Source organism: Diachasma alloeum, unplaced genomic scaffold, assembly GCF_001412515.2.
Source record: "Diachasma alloeum isolate Michigan unplaced genomic scaffold, Dall2.0 Dall_scaffold_00490, whole genome shotgun sequence".
NCBI lineage: Eukaryota > Metazoa > Arthropoda > Insecta > Hymenoptera > Braconidae > Diachasma > Diachasma alloeum.
The window spans coordinates 226,265-243,822 of NW_021680623.1; the positions used below are offsets into that span (position 1 = coordinate 226,265).

At 43.2% G+C, this 17,558-nt stretch overlaps 1 protein-coding gene across 1 annotated transcript; it reads right to left on the reverse strand.

The window, feature by feature from the left end:
- Positions 1–14,323: 14,323 nt before the first annotated feature.
- Positions 14,324–16,734, reverse strand: LOC107042530. The gene is made up of 2 exons (XM_015263599.1): positions 16,283–16,734; positions 14,324–14,507 (listed from the first exon to the last, which is right to left on the reverse strand). Exons 1-2 carry the CDS (start codon positions 16,732–16,734, stop codon positions 14,324–14,326), a joined length of 636 nt encoding a protein of 211 aa, XP_015119085.1.
- Between the last annotated feature and the right edge of the window lie 824 nt (positions 16,735–17,558).

A 17,558-nucleotide genomic window follows, 5' to 3' on the forward strand; every position in this document is an offset into this window, starting at 1 on the left:
TAACTTCTGTCCAAATGATTGATCAGAATTTCTCTAACTTTGTGCTTCTGTTCTGCAAGAATTTCCTCGTCCACAGTAACCAGAATGCTATCATCAATGATGTGTAACAGTTTATTCGTTTTAATTTCTGACGAGAAATAATCATAGAAATGTTTATAGTTCCTTTTACTGTCCATTTTGTAATCTCTTTTGAAACTCATTCCCTTGTTAAGCAATTCAATTTCGAACTTATTGGTTACCGCGCCAGCTAATTGACTCAAAGGATTTAGATTGTTTTCTTGACTTGACTTTGTCTGATTAATTTCATTGATCTGTTTATTGACTATTGAACTAATTTGACTTTCTAGATTTGTATGCTCATCTGACATCACTCCTCCATCTATTGTTTTCTCTTTGTTTGTTGTTGCAGGTACATTGATGATTCGACAGTATTCCGATAATTATCGAAGGCTCTTATCACGTCTCCAATTTTGTCATTGTGCTTTTTGTCCAAGGCACTCAACAGCTCCTGTACTTCCCTTTTGTCTTGTGCTCTCGCCTCAGCATCCAGTCTCACCTGGTTTCTATTCTCTGTTAGACCTTCATACAGTGCTTTTTTTGATGTTATATTTGAGTTACATAGCTTTTCCACCATCCTCTTCGACTCAGCCAACTGTGTGTCTACAGAGACTGTTTTGACAGTCTTGTTGCCGTTAGGCTCAACTGATTCATCGTCTAGATTAGAATTTACCAATTTCAATTTAATATTTACTTTATTATTTGCTGTAATCTGGGGTTTCAGTTTGATTTGGTCAGTTTCGTCAACATTAATATTACCTGTGGTTTTCTCGCCTGCACTTATCTCGCCGCCTTTCGTCTCGCCTCCAGTCAATTCGCTTGACTTGGACTCGCCTGTGGCCCTCGCCTCTGTATTTACCAAATCTTTGTTCATCTTTCTTAACCCGTTCTCGATCACAGCTGTTGTTGAGACTTGACTCTTCGGACCGTAACCAGGTAGATACATTGGCTTTTGTTCAGCCAACAATGCAGCTTCTAACAGAGTTAGACATCTCCATTGATCCTCTGAGAAATCTCTTTTATCTAATTTAAAGTAAGAGACCGAAAATTTAGGATTATTTGTAGTTGATTAGATTTTTTTTTATATTCAGCTCCAAAATCCCAATCTCGACTTGTTAAACATAAACAGACCGAACTCAGAAATGAATGTGCTCTTCAGAAAATCTAAACATAAGATCTCCTCCAAACCCATTCGAGTCTTTTTATGATTGCAAAATATTTATTTAAATCTTTCTCAAGTAATTTGACTTCTTAATATTGCACGTTTCTCATGTGTATAGTATGCTCGCCTATTTACACATATGCCTGATGTCTCACCTGTTACATATCCGGTTCCTTCGTCTGGAAAAACATATAGTTTATCGTCGATTATTGCTAGGGAGACCGCTTCTCCCTCATGGTTTCCTTCGATTTGATGTTGTCTAATTAGAAGTTTCCACACTTTATATAGAAGTTCTTTATCAGCTCTAATTATTTATTTATAAATATCTTCGTCTGAAGATAGCAATTGTNTTCTGCAAGAATTTCCTCGTCCACAGTAACCAGAATGCTATCATCAATGATGTGTAACAGTTTATTCGTTTTAATTTCTGACGAGAAATAATCATAGAAATGTTTATAGTTCCTTTTACTGTCCATTTTGTAATCTCTTTTGAAACTCATTCCCTTGTTAAGCAATTCAATTTCGNTTTCTTTCTATTTTTTATTGTTCTCGCCTTGCTCGAGCAATGTGTGTGGGACTGCAGTCGTCCCTCTCTCTCAGACGCGCCCCGATTGCGCGCGTAACCCACCCGTTGCGTCTACTTGTTGAAGCCTGTTGAAACCCGTGCTTGCCTCCACTGCCAAGAAACTATTGTCACGGCGTCACTTGGCTTTCTTCTTTTGTTTTTCTCTAAATATGATTTTATTTATGACAAAAGATATTTCTTGCTTTTCAGTGATTTTTTGTGAATTTAATTGGATTACTTTATTAATGCTTTTCAGTCTAAAAATCTCGATTTCAGGTCGGCATCGTGGACAATTAATTTACGGCCGCCATTTTGATCACTTCTATTTTTCGTTCTCACCAATTCACTTCACTTAATTAATGCATTTTTCAGTACTTACATTTTCTCTGAGTACTTTTCATTTTTCTTCCCGTCTGTCGTCACTCACCCAGCTCGCCTCGATTTTTCCTTTCTGGATATCCCTTTGTATCGCGTGTGATCCACCTGAACACGTGCCCGACCGCCCGATAGCGTCCTTTCGGGAATTTTCGATTTATTGCTTTCAATCCTTTAATTTATGATAAATTTAATCATGCGCAGTGGAAGCGTGCTGGGCCCATAACCTGAAGGGTTATTTAGGACTGAAAGAATGATTAAACGCAGTTTTATTATCGTATAAATGTAATTAAGTTTATTCAGCAACGTAATGCGACAACGGTCGAGGCACAAGTGGTACATAGTACGAGTATATCTCATAGAGGCGCAACGGCGCCGTGGCGACACAGTCAGCCACACTGTTGGTAACAAGGAGACTGGCGTAGGGCGCCACATTCAACAAGAAGTTTTCAAGAGCTTCTGAATACTATTTATCATTGTCTAATTTCTTTCGAATTCCGTTATACAATTATTCAACTATCTGATCATCGTTTCCAGAAAATAGAAACATTTTGGATAATTCTGAGTCGATGAAAAATGCAAAAGAAAATTGTCCAATTTTCGTACGATGACAGGTGCTCGGCTTAACTAGTATCATTATGAAGGCCATATACCTGGAATGAAGAAGGGTCAGTCAGCCGGCCCGCTTTTCCTCAGATGGGACTGAACCTTTTGTGACCCTTAATCAATCGTAAAATGACCTTTTATTTTTCATATAGAAATTCTGTATTTTTACGTGATATTAATTTACAAATCACAAATCCATATTCCACATTCATTAATGAATTTAGCAGAGCTTGAATGGAGAAAATATCTTGATTTAAAGCGAAGTTTTCCCATTGGAGTGTCCGTGAGATTCCATTAGAAATTAAACACGAAGGCAGAAAATATTTCCGCAACTATGTCTTACAGCAACATAGAATTAGTGTTAAATAAAAAGTGAACCGTTTCCTACCGACTAAAAGTAAATCGATTTCCTATCGACTTCACTTATCACCAATTTATTTTTTATGAAAACTGAGTGACCCCTGGAATTATCAATAATATGCCTGAATTTCATTCCAAATTTATCCACGGAGGAGGAAATCGCTGGGAAATGAGTCCAGCTGCAATTTGAACTTGACTTTATCCCGCTACAATGAATAGTTTTAAAGATATTCGTANAGTACGAGTATATCTCATAGAGGCGCAACGGCGCCGTGGCGACACAGTCAGCCACACTGTTGGTAACAAGGAGACTGGCGTAGGGCGCCACATTCAACAAGAAGTTTTCAAGAGCTTCTGAATACTATTTATCATTGTCTAATTTCTTTCGAATTCCGTTATACAATTATTCAACTATCTGATCATCGTTTCCAGAAAATAGAAACATTTTGGATAATTCTGAGTCGATGAAAAATGCAAAAGAAAATTGTCCAATTTTCGTACGATGACAGGTGCTCGGCTTAACTAGTATCATTATGAAGGCCATATACCTGGAATGAAGAAGGGTCAGTCAGCCGGCCCGCTTTTCCTCAGATGGGACTGAACCTTTTGTGACCCTTAATCAATCGTAAAATGACCTTTTATTTTTCATATAGAAATTCTGTATTTTTACGTGATATTAATTTACAAATCACAAATCCATATTCCACATTCATTAATGAATTTAGCAGAGCTTGAATGGAGAAAATATCTTGATTTAAAGCGAAGTTTTCCCATTGGAGTGTCCGTGAGATTCCATTAGAAATTAAACACGAAGGCAGAAAATATTTCCGCAACTATGTCTTACAGCAACATAGAATTAGTGTTAAATAAAAAGTGAACCGTTTCCTACCGACTAAAAGTAAATCGATTTCCTATCGACTTCACTTATCACCAATTTATTTTTTATGAAAACTGAGTGACCCCTGGAATTATCAATAATATGCCTGAATTTCATTCCAAATTTATCCACGGAGGAGGAAATCGCTGGGAAATGAGTCCAGCTGCAATTTGAACTTGACTTTATCCCGCTACAATGAATAGTTTTAAAGATATTCGTATTAAACCAAACGTCCGGAACGCAAGAAGAGAAGAGGCTTAGAGGCCGAGGGGTTTAGGAGTTTTAGAAAACCTTCTAAACTCCCAATGAATTCGAAACTTGAACAGATTTCAAAATAGAAATATTTTTTGTAGGCCTAATTTTCTCTACGAAATATATTCTATCAAAATGTGAGGATAGAAATATAATTGATAGGTATTCTTCCATTTTTTGAAAAAATATATCAATTTGAAAACTTTACGGAGACATTGAAAAATCGAAATTTTCATTTTCTTGCTGATCACGTATCTCTGTTTTGTTCACTTTCTTGCATTGAAATTAGATCATAGAAAGAAAACATAATGATATTTTTTCATCTAAAAAAAAATCAGTTTTGAAATTTTTCAGAAAATTAACAAATTGCTTTTTTTTATTTTCTTGCTGATCATCTCTCCCTGCATTTTTGTCATTTCCTCTCAACGAAATCAGATTATGAAACCGAAAAATATTAATCTTTCTACTTTATTGTAGGAAAAAAACTCAATTAGAAAATTTTTCGGAGACATTGCGCAATTGATATTTATATTTTCTTGCTGATCATCTTACTTTGAATTTTCCTTATTCCGTTTGATTGAAATGAGATTAAAGAGATGAAAAATTTTCATATCGGTTGACATTTAAATGAAAATTGGTACGTCTTGATTTAAGGAAAAAAAATATGATCAATTCCAAAATTTTATGGGTACATTGAACAATGTCAACGGACAGACATTAGAAAGAGTAGGTGTTTATCTTAAAACAAACGTATTCAGTCATGGTCAATTATACGTGGCATTGTCGAAAGTGAGGGCAAGTGAAAAATTGAAAATATGCATGACTGAAGGACGTAAAAAAAAAAGAAAAAGACGGACATAGTTATGTGAAAAATGTAGTACATAAAGAAATTTTTGAACAATGATGTAATTGTAAAAAGTATATAGATCATCATCCCAAAAAAAGTATCAATACTCTCCTTATTATTTAACATAAGTATCTCTTCATTTGAAAATGAGTAAAACTGTTCCCACAATTTGTATACTACGATAGGAATAGAATCCAATAAATTTAATTCAATCTAACCGCAAGGAAAAATTGGAAAGAAAACAATAAAATAAATTAATATAGCGAAGCGCCCGTTCGCTAGTTCTAATATAAACTGATTAAAGTGATGGATTTTTCAAATAGTTCTCCAATGAAAACTCCAAGTCTTTTCTCGTGCAGCCTGAAGATACTTCTCGACATTTATTGACAACTTTCAGTAAATTTTGTTTGCTGATTTCATCTTTTGTGAGCAGATTGTTATATTCACTCACAAGTGCAACACTCCTTTCAGCAATATCATTTGTCACATGGAGGGATTTGACAATTTTGAAAGCTGTAGCAAAAACGCCTATTTTCTCCCATGCTATCGGATCGCTTTCCAAAAAAATATAATCGATTTTTAAAATTTCGAAAAATCTAACAGTGTTCTGAGTAACGAAAGAATCTAAAGTTAACCCTGAAATCAATGCCAAATCTTTGATTCCAGTTTTCCTCTGCTCCCGTTTCTTATCGTTTCTAGACCGCGATTTCATGGCTGGGCACATCTTTCGCTTACACTCTGCACTCACGTGATCATCAAAGAACGCGAGAGCGATCAATTCTTCTGATAAGTACCAAAGGTGTGTCACGAACTTATCAAATACAGCTCTCCAAACTTTCGATGCAACATGACTGGAACAAGTAGCATTTTGTGCTAATTGTTTCAACAGTTTCAAATAATTGTTTGGAGCTGTAACAGAACATTCGGCAAATTATAATACAATCCCTTCCAAGTGTCCGCCATCACTTGTACTACAGAACTCTATCCTACGCTCGAAGCTGGTATAGATGCGCTGTATTATGTTTACATCAATAGCTCGTACAGCATCCCTAATTGCGTCTTGCAACTCTTCCACAGTCGTCGGATGCTTTTCATAGCACTTGTCTTTGAGAAAACCCCACAGGTAAAAATCGCAGGGATTTAAGTCAGGACTGTAAAGCGGCCATTCCATGCCCCCATGGTCATACTTAGAGTAACCTAAACCTAACACACGAGTGCCGTAAGCGGAAAAAAGTGTTTCAAATACTCCAGTAGTCCTGTGTGGGGCGGTACCATCTTGCATGAAGTAGAAATTCTTGACTAATTAATTTTTTCGTGCCCAAGGGAAGAAGTTCTTTTTCAAGAACTCACAGTAAATGTCAGCATTAATTGTCCTACTCTCGAGGAATTCAAGGAAAACACCCTTTATGGTAACTGCCGTNTTCGAAAAATCTAACAGTGTTCTGAGTAACGAAAGAATCTAAAGTTAACCCTGAAATCAATGCCAAATCTTTGATTCCAGTTTTCCTCTGCTCCCGTTTCTTATCGTTTCTAGACCGCGATTTCATGGCTGGGCACATCTTTCGCTTACACTCTGCACTCACGTGATCATCAAAGAACGCGAGAGCGATCAATTCTTCTGATAAGTACCAAAGGTGTGTCACGAACTTATCAAATACAGCTCTCCAAACTTTCGATGCAACATGACTGGAACAAGTAGCATTTTGTGCTAATTGTTTCAACAGTTTCAAATAATTGTTTGGAGCTGTAACAGAACATTCGGCAAATTATAATACAATCCCTTCCAAGTGTCCGCCATCACTTGTACTACAGAACTCTATCCTACGCTCGAAGCTGGTATAGATGCGCTGTATTATGTTTACATCAATAGCTCGTACAGCATCCCTAATTGCGTCTTGCAACTCTTCCACAGTCGTCGGATGCTTTTCATAGCACTTGTCTTTGAGAAAACCCCACAGGTAAAAATCGCAGGGATTTAAGTCAGGACTGTAAAGCGGCCATTCCATGCCCCCATGGTCATACTTAGAGTAACCTAAACCTAACACACGAGTGCCGTAAGCGGAAAAAAGTGTTTCAAATACTCCAGTAGTCCTGTGTGGGGCGGTACCATCTTGCATGAAGTAGAAATTCTTGACTAATTGATTTTTTCGTGCCCAAGGAAAGAAGTTCTTTTTCAAGAACTCACAGTAAATGTCAGCATTAATTGTCCTACTCTCGAGGAATTCAAGGAAAACACCCTTTATGGTAACTGCCGTCCATGCAGTAACTTTTTTCGGGTGTGAGGACTTGGTTTCAACGACGTGAGGTGACTCAGTCCTCCAAAAGCGAAAATTTTGTTTATTTACCAAGCCACCTAAGTAGAAATGTGCCTCGTCAGAGAAGATGATATTCTGTCTCTTCATCCCCTTGGATTCAAAAAGATTGTAAAGTTCTTGGCAAAATTCCACGCGACGAACTATCGCTCCTTCAGTTAAAAATTGATGTACAGAAATTGTGTAGGGATGGAAGTTTAAAAACACTTTTAAGTTACGGTGAAGTGAAGTTCTCGAGACTTTCAAGGTTTGGGAAGCCTTCAAAAGAGTATCATTTGGATATTTTTTGAAATGTTCTTCAGTTGTGCGGATGACCTCATCTGTGGTTACAGTAGGTGAAAGGCCAGGATTCTCATGCCTCCTATCGTCTAGTGTACCTTATTGATCAAATTTCTCAATTAACCTGAAAATACATATGAATTGGTCGAAAAATGCGTAAATCTTCAAAAAAAAAAGAAAAAAAAATTTTGGTTATCTAGTTCATTCACTCTATTTACCGTCTGAGAATCGAACCAGAAACTCCAGTGTGTGTGCCATACTTAGAATGAAATGCTCTTATTGCTGCAGTAGTTGAATCTCCTCTTCGGTAATATGATTTGATGCGGAATGTTTTTTGTTCAATGGTTAGGTTTTCCATTTTAGTATTCTAATTCGCGAGCGACTGAAGTATGGATGAAATTTGCGGAGAGTCTCCATTTCAACCATATATCAGACTTTAGACTGCGCTGTCACCTTACGGTATACAACGCAATTTACTTTTGTCACATACTATGGGACACCCTGTATATAGCCAAAAGATAAATCCGGATATTTTATATTTATCAAATTCATAATTGTACAGTGGTTTACCGACTATTCTCCAGATTTCAGAGATATTGTACATAAATATTCCTCATAACCAAAGTTAGAATGTAAAAAATAATCCTATAATTATCGGATATTTTTGCAAGTCTTGAGGTACCATAACTAAATTTTACCTCCGTGAAGATAAATGTTATACGAATTCACAGCTCTAAACAATCCAATTATTTTCATATGCGATGAATAAAAATATGACAAATTTTCCATTAAGTAAATCGGCGCAGACAGACTTCACAGACATTACCTGGAAGAGAGGTGTACCGACCGAACATCCTTACTACCTGGCGAGAGACCGCCATAAAGCCATTTGACTTTTCACAGACTCATTAGCTGCAAACTGCCAGTAGGTCAGAAATTTTTCAGGAATTTTAGATTATCATTGCTGCCGGAAGAAATTCCTCTAAAAATTAGGAAAAATTCATACGCTCTTTTGAGACAATCCACCATCGATTCGATACATAGGCGAAGCAAAACTAGATATTTTCGATTTTTTGGGGCACGCTAGTGCTGGTACAGTCTTCCGAACAGTGGATACTTCCCAGAGGATCGCGTGATGGTCGCTGACGGTGAAAAGATCTAACACCTCCCAGTTGCAGCTTTCCCGAGTAAGGCTGCTGCTTACAAAGGTGAGGTCCACGATTGAACTAGCCCCTCCTGTCTCGAAAGTTGGTTCTTCGCCACTATTCAGCCGTACCACGTCCAAAAAAGACATGGCCTCCAGTAGTGTTTGACCCCTCGTGTTGGTCTCCTTGCTGCCCCAGTCGACTGCCCAGGCGTTGAAGATCCCAGCGATTGCGATGGGGAGCTGCTGCTTCGCGTCCTCGGTCAGTCGGTCCAGGAAGTCTGCGAACTCATCGATGGACAGGCTAGGTAGAGCATAGTAGCTGTAGAAGTGAATTCCATTCAGCTTATTCCTCACGAAGCCGCTTACTACAATGTTGGCTATACTTTGGGAGGGGTACTTAACGCAGGACCAAATGACAGCCTTAGCGGTGGTGTCCGTCTCCATGGCAGAGCATTGAGATGCTTGTATTGCTCCGAGATCATGACAAGATCAGGCTGCAGCTCGCGCACCGACTGTGTAAGTAGGTTTTGTGCAGCCTCATAGTGATAGAGATTGAGCTGTAGTACTCTCATCTTCGTGTTTTGGTCAGCGCCTAAAGTGCCTCCTTGTATGCGGAGCATCTGCTGCTACCAGCAATGGGGGCACAGTTCTCTGGGTTGTTCTCGGTGCACAGGGCACACTGCCGCTCTTTCTGACCATCTTTCATCTTGTGACCAACCCCTACACACTTGACACAGAGTTCTGATTGATCGACTGTGCTTCTACATTTTGTGCTAAGATGACCATATTGCCAGTACTTGAAGTACTTGACTGGCCTCACCACTCTCTTTGTATGGTAATTCACCCATCCTATCTTGATCTTACCATGTTCTCCTAGGACCTTCCTCCGCATTTTGACTGATATTTTGACCATTCTCCGGCTGCTGCTCGTAGGGCTTCAAGGACATCTTCCTTCGTCGTTGTCTCATCGAGATCCTTCATCTCCAGGATCTCTTGTGGCTCCTTACTCAGTACCGGAGCTTCATCTCCAAGGAGACTGGCGATGGCTGTACGCAGCTGGGGGGCTCCGTCGGTCGTCTTCAGGCTCAAAATGATCAACATATCCCCAGTCGCTGTTCTACGGATCTCATCGACACAATCTCGAGCTTGCTTTGAAGAAACAAATTTCTATACTCCACGTAGGATCTCCGAGTATTTCTCCTTGTCCTTGGGTCGGACAATCAGAGCGTCAGGTCTTGGCTCTGACTTCCAATGTGTCTTTTGCTTCTGCTTCTTCCTGGAAGGTGGCTGCAGAAGCTGTTTCTCTTCTTATTTCCGTTCCTTCTTGACATCGACCAGCTTTCAATCTGACCCATCACCAGTTGGTCTCCCCTGCGGGGCAGCCTCGTTGGTCAGTTCCTGTTGCTTCAGCTTCTTCATGCTTTGAGATTCTGTTACAGGTGAACATATCGAGCTCTTTCTTCGTAATACTTTTCAGATATCTCGAGTTACTGGATCTTCCATCTCTGAGTCCTTTGTCGTTGTTTCGGAGTCCGGATATACACGCAGCATGGATGGTGCTGAAGGAGTCTGCACGGACTCAGCGATACTGGATTGAGCTTTGTTACATGCCTCCTCCAAGCTCTTGCGTCGTCTGAATGCACTGCCGATGTATGCCACCTTGGATTTGATCTCCTTGTAAACATTCAACCTGGGCTGGACGAACTCATGTAACTCTGTGAGGAGTTTGTCAAGTCGTGCCAATGCGCGACAACATTCTATCTCCTGTTGAGTCTGCGACTCGTCTCTTCTTGTAGCATCTGAGGCCAAGGAGTCCACCTTTGAGATACTTTATGATGATTGGCTCCTCCCACAATCTATGAAGCCGGCATCAGCCACCGGGGCTTGCAACCGATTGGAACTGACGGCGGGATTTACTTTGCCAGGAATACTCGCATGGGAACTTTACGTTTTCTCATCACTGTTCATTATAACCTAGGCTGTTGAAGAGTGCCCACCCTATTCACTTTGTAGACTATTATAGGGAGCCCACCCTGCATGCCTCTTTTGAAGTTGGGCTTCTCTCTGAAGATGACCTGAAGAGAACAGGCCTCGGCTTGAACTGCTTCTTAGATTGGGATGTATCCCTTAAGCCCCTCCAACGTCGACAAGGTCCTGCAGTTCCTAGGAGGGGTCTGTGTCCGTTGGTGCCTGTCTGCGTCTGTCTGTTTTTTTTCTCCCTTCCGAAGTCTTGGGGCAAATGTACCTAACCGCGCGATAGTGGACAGCAACATGGCGGTTACTGCCACACCCTGTGTGGGGCCCTCACCCGCTAAACCACTTGACTCCGGGAATTCGTCGACCCTAGTGTCCCTCGCGGCAACACCGTTAAGTACTACTTCGCGAGGGAGGTCTCAGCTGTTTGCTCTTCCACGATGACTTCATTCAATGTACGTCCTCCTGCTCCACTGAAATGTTGTATGTGGGTAGGAAATTCCAATGAATTCCTCAGCTATTCTGCAGCACTACGCTTGCGTTCCTTCTTTCTAAGCTCCTCCATGATGCTGGCCACGAAGCTACTCGTTGCGTCCCAGACCGCCTCTGATGACAGCGAAGCATCCATCAAATTCTCAGGTAACACGCCTCCCAGTGAAGACTCCCAGGTACTCCGGATCTCGCTGAAGGGTGGGCATGTGAAAAAACGTGCTCCCCATCGTCATCCACTCCTATGCAGGTCGAGCACTCCGGGGAATTCTCACGTTTGAATTTATGGAGATATTCCCGGAAGCACCCATGTCCTGTAAGCATCTGTGTCAGGTAGTAGTTGACCTGTCCGAAGATTTCTATCTACACAAGCGTCCACCTGTGGAATTAGGTGATGAGTCCACCATCCTTTGGTTGAGACGTCCCACAGCAACTACCATTGATGAATGCTGTTACGCCTCTCCTCCGTTCTCAAATCTGCTGAGCTCAGTGATCCTTTCCGCCGGTAAAGGGATCTTCGGTCTTCGGCTAACACTTCAATGGGCAGCATCCTGGCGATGACACACACTGTATCCTCAGACACTGTGGGATACGCGCTGGTAACTCTAAGGGTACTCAGCCGGTAGACGGGTGGCACTTTCCGCCGTGATTCCTGCCTCTGTAGTGCGTCAGCCCAGATAGCAATCCCATATGTGAAGAATGACGTGACCACTGACGACAGTAGATTTCTTCTTTTCTGCTTCGGGCCTCCCATATTGGGCATGAGCCGGAATAGGATGGTTCTGACTCTAGATGCCGTGATTCCTATGTGCTCGGCTTGTTGCTTACAATTGAGTCGGTTATCAATCATCACCCCCTGGTACCGCAAGTACGGTCGGAACGTGAATTCATGATCCCCAACTCGCAGGGTGATCATCTCTACCTGCTTTATGCTGGTGATGAGTACGTTCTTCTTCCTCTGTTCTGCTAGCTTCAGGCCAACTGCTTCCATCCATCGACGGATCTTCTCGAAGGTCATGTCGAATATGAAGTTGATCTCCTCCAAGTATTTCGCCACATTGACTGCAGCTACGTCGTCTGCAAATGCCACGCGTCTCGCCCTTCCTGGCAGTGCTAGTTTCAGCAACCCATCGTACATGATATTCTACAATAGGGGTCCAAACACCGAACCCTGAGGAACTCCTCCAGTGACTCCGCACTCTTTAGGACCAGTCTCCGTGTCGTACTTGAGGACTCTGTCGGTGAAGTAGCTAGTTACCATCCTCCGTAAGTATCCTGGTACTGTCATCCTCGACAATGCCTCCATAATGCAATCCCACTCAGCTGAGTTGAAGGCGTTCTTTATGTCCAGTTTCGCCACTAGACAGTACTTCTTCGTACCTCCTTCCCACCGTGTGCCTGAAATTGCCTCCCTGGCGGGGTTGACTAATAGGTCAATGGCATCTAGAGTGGAGCGACCTCGCCGGAAGCCATATTGGTTACCGGCCAGTAGTGGCTCTATTGCTTCTTCTATCCTTTGGTGCATAATGGGCTCAAAGATTTTTCCTGCCGCGTCTACCATGCAGAGCGAACGATATGATGAGGGTTCGTCTGGTGGCTCCTTTCCCTTGGAGAGAAGCACAAGGCTCTGCTGCTTTCACATGGCCGGGAAGGTGTTCTCCCTTAAGCACTCGTTGTAGACGTCCAAGAACAGATCTGGAATCGCATGAATAGCTGATTTTAACGCGATATTGGGAATCCCATCGAGGCCAGGCGCCTTGGTGTTACCCACTCTGTTGCAGGCTTCCATCAATGCTTCTTTGGTGATTGATGGGACCATTATCTCTTTCTCCGGTTCGCCAGTGCAGTGAAGCTCTCGTTGTTGCGGGAACAACACCGTGACGATTCTCTCCATTAGCACGGGGCACGTAGGCGTTGGAATTGGTTGACTCTTGAGTCTCATCATCAGCACCTTATACGGTCTTCCCTATGGATCAGCTTTCACGTCATTAAGGAGCTCACTCCAGGATAGCTTCTTATTGCTTTTGATCGCTTTACTGAGCTTCCGGCGTGCCTCTTTATATTGCATTTCCAACTCCTCAAAGTTTGGCTTCTTACGGCCACGCTGGGATAATCTTCTGACTGTGTTACACTGTTTCCGTAGGACGGCCACCCATACACCGGTAGATGCAGGTTTGTGGTACGCTTCCTGAACATGGTGGCATCGCACGCTTCTGTCGGTCTCTTCATGATGGTATTTGCTTTTTCACTAGCATTGCTGCCACGGATCGGGCGGTCATCTAGTGCTATCGAATAAGAGCTGGGATCGAAACTGCTCACTCTCCAGCCAATGCAATTGGTCTTTTCAGGCATTAAGGAGGCTCTCTGGTGAGTACATGTCTCCCAGAGTATCGCACGGTGATCGCTTGCAGTGTAGATATCAGTTACTCTCCATGAGCAGTTCCTCTTTGCAAGGTTGCTGCTCACGAAGGTAAGGTCCACAATTGGGCTCTTCTCTCCCCTCAAGAAAGTCGGTTCATCACTCGTGTTCAGTAGAACTACGTCCAAGGATGACATGGCTTCCAGTACAGCTTGTCCTCTGGTGTTCGCCTCCTTACTTCCCCAGTCGACTGTCCAGGCGTTGAAGTCCCCGGCTATTGCCACGGAAAAATGCTGCTTCGCATCCTCAGTCAGTCTATCTAGGAAGTCCGTGGACTCATTAATGGAAAGGCTTGGCGGAGCGTAGCAGTGTCTGTATGTTTCTGTCTGTTTTTTTTTCTCATAGAGGTTTGGGAAAATCTTCAAAAGATTCTGGTAAAGAGATGTTAAAACCAAATCTGGGATTTTTACGCAGTAAAAACCCTGTTTCCCTCTTTGTACCTCTAATTATGCTTGCCTTGTCCCTCGCGGCACCATCGCTAAGTATTACTTCGCGAGGGGGGTCTCAGCTATTAGCTCTTCCACATTTTTTGCATCTGAAGTACATCCTCCTATCCAGCTAGGGTGTTGGGTGTGGGTAGGAGGTTCTAGCAGATTTCTCACCTATGCTGCAGCCTTTCGCTTGCGTTCCTCACTTCTGAGCTCCTTCATAACTGCGGCTGCAAAGTTGCTCGTTGCTTGCCAGGCTGCCTGTGATGACATCATAGCTTCCATCAGATTCTCAGGCAGGACTTCCCTTTGAAGGACTACTTCCCAATTACTCTGGCTCTCACTGAAACGGGGGCATCTGAAAAATACATGATCCGCATCGTCGTTAACTCCTATATAGACCAAGCACTCCGGGGAATCCTCATGTTTGAATTTATGAAGATACGCTCGGAAGCACTCATGTCCGGAGAGCATTTGCGTGAGAGAATAATTAATAATAATTAATTTATTAAAGGTGTCCCACTTGAGCTGCCATTGCTGCAGACTCGTCTGCTTCTCTTCTGCATTGAGTTCTACTGTGCTCAGTGCTCTCGATTTCCTCTGCTGGTACAATGATGGTCATTCTTCGGCCAATATTTCTATGGGGAGCATCCCGGCGATGACACACACTGCGTCCACCGATACTGTCCGGTAAGCGCTCACAACTCGCAGAGCACTCAGCCGATAGACTTGTGCGATCCTACGGCGTGCTGCCTGCAGCTCGAGTACGTTAGCTCAAATGGAAATACCATATGTGAGCACTGACGTAACCACTGAAGACAGCAGCGTTCGTCTTCTTTGCTTGGGGCTTCCAATGTTTGGCATGAGATATGATAAAGTGGATCTAACTCCAGACGCCTTGGCAACCACGTGCTCTGCTTGCTGCTTGAAATTGAGTCGGGCATCCATCATCACCCCCAGGTATCGGATGAACAGCTGAGAGGTGATTTCCCAGGACCCGACCTGCAGCTTCATTGTCTCGGTTTTTTTTCTGCTGGTGATCAGCACAGCCTCCGTCTTGTGTTCCGCCAATTTCAGGCCTACTTTATCCATTCAGCGGCGAATCGTCTCGAAGGTCGTGTTAAAATTGAGTTCGATTCCCTCCAGGTATTTGCCCACAATAACTACCGCCACGTCATCCGCAAATGCCACCAGTTTAGTATCCCGCGGCAATTTCAGTTTCACTAGCCCGTCATACATGATGTTCCACAATAGAGGACCCAATCCGGAACCTTGCGGTACACCTCCGGTGACTGTGTACTCTTTGGAGCCATACTCCGCATCGTATTTAAGGACCCTTCTAATGAAATAGCTGCCGACCATTCTCTGCAAGTATCTCGGTACATTGAATTTCACCAATGCCTCAATAATACGGTCCCACTTGGCCGAGTTGAAAGCATTCTTGATATCTAGCGTGACGACCAAGCAGTACTTCTTTGTAGCATTTAGCCATTTTTTCCCTGAGATCGCGTCCTTAGCGATGTTAACGACCAGGTTCTGTGTCTGTCTGTCTTTTTATTTATTTTTTTTTTCCGTCATGGTCTGGAAAATGCTCTTTACGCACGTTATGCCCGAGACGGTCAGGTCTTGACGGTAACGACCACGAGCCCAGGTCTCACTCCCGGTAAGTGGGACCTGCTTTCAGCTCGGCAAATTTGCAACCCATACGGACTAAAAAACAGACCACGACACTGTAATTCTACTTCCCCCCACGGAACCGCCGTTAGACATTACTTCGCAGGGGTGGTCTTAGCCGTAGCTCTCCCATCAGGTGGTTGAAGACAATGCTTCCTTCTTCTCGGATGTTCTCATTACTTCCTCCTGGCCTGCTCCTCGCGTCGAAGTTCTTTCAAAACTGCAGTCTCCCAACTACTGCGAAGCCATTAGAAGCGTTTGCATCTAAAAAACACGTGCTCAGCATCTTCTCCTTCTCCACTGCAGGTCGGGCACTTCGGGGTCTCTTCAAGTTTGAATTTATAAAGATAATTCCGGAAGCATCCGTATCCTGAGAGCATCTGCGTCAGATAGTAGTGGACCTCTCCGTCCGGACGGTTCAGCTAAATATCTAACTGTAGTATTAGACGGTGAGTCCACCTTCCTTTCGCTGAGATATCCCACAACACCTGCCATCGGCGAGTGCTGTTCCGTCTCTCCTCTTCCCTGAGATCGTTTGGGCTCAATGTAGGGTGTCTTGTCCGCCGGTAAAGACACCTCCGCTCTTCAGCCAATACTTCGATGGGCAGCATTCCGGCGATCACACGAACTGCATCTTCCGACACTGTGCGGTACGCGCTAGCAACTCTCAGGGCGCTCTGCCGATAGACGTTAGCGATCTTACGCCGAGATTCCTGGAACTGGAGCGCATCGGTCCAGATGGGAATCCCATAAGTCATCACTGACGTCACCACCGTAGACAGCAGCGCTCTTCTTTTTTGTTTGGGACCTCCAATGTTTGGCATGAGGCGGGATAAGAGTGTTCGAACCCCTGAGGCCTTGGTTGCCACGTGTTCCACCTGCTGCTTGAAGTTCAAGCGGGTATCAATCATCACTCTCAAGTACCTAATGAACGGTTGGGAAGTGAGTTCATAATCCTCAATTTTCAGCGTGATTGTCTCAACTTTTTTCCGACTAGTAATCAGCACGGCTTCCGTTTTGTTTTCTGCCTGTGTCAGCCCCACTCTGTCCATCCACCGACGTACGAACCACCAAGCAGTATTTCTTTGTATCATTTAGCCATTTTTTGATTGCGTCCTTAGCGGTGTTAACGACCAGGTTCTGTGTGTGCCTGTGTCTATCGGTGTCTGCCTGTGTCTGTCTGTGTCTTTTTTTTTTTTGTCTGTTGGGAGAATGCATTTACGCACGACCACTTGAGGTAGGGGACAGCAGGATCCCTCCGTCAAATGAGTGTCGGACTCGGACAAAAACTAACAATACTGACTAAACTCCAGTCAGACATATTTCCACTAACCTTTCATCCCCTCGCGGCATCACTGTAAAGTATTACTTCGCGACGGAGGTCTCAGCTGTTAGCTCTTCCACGTTTTTTCATCTGATGCACGTCCCTCATCCCGCTAAAATGTTCTGCGTGATTTGGAAGTTCCAATAACATTTCTCACCTATACTGCAGCATTGCGCTTTTGTTCCTCATTTCTGAGCTTCTTCATGACCTCGGCCGCAAAGTTACACGTCGTGTCCCAGGCTGCCTTTGATGACAGCATTGCGTCCACCAGGCTCTCAGGTTTGACCTCTTTTCTCAGGTCGGACTCCCACGTACTTCGGACCTCACTGAAGCGGGGGCATGTAAAGAATACATGCTCTGCATCTTCGGCGACTCCTGTGCAAATTAGGAATTCCGGGAAATCTTCGTGTT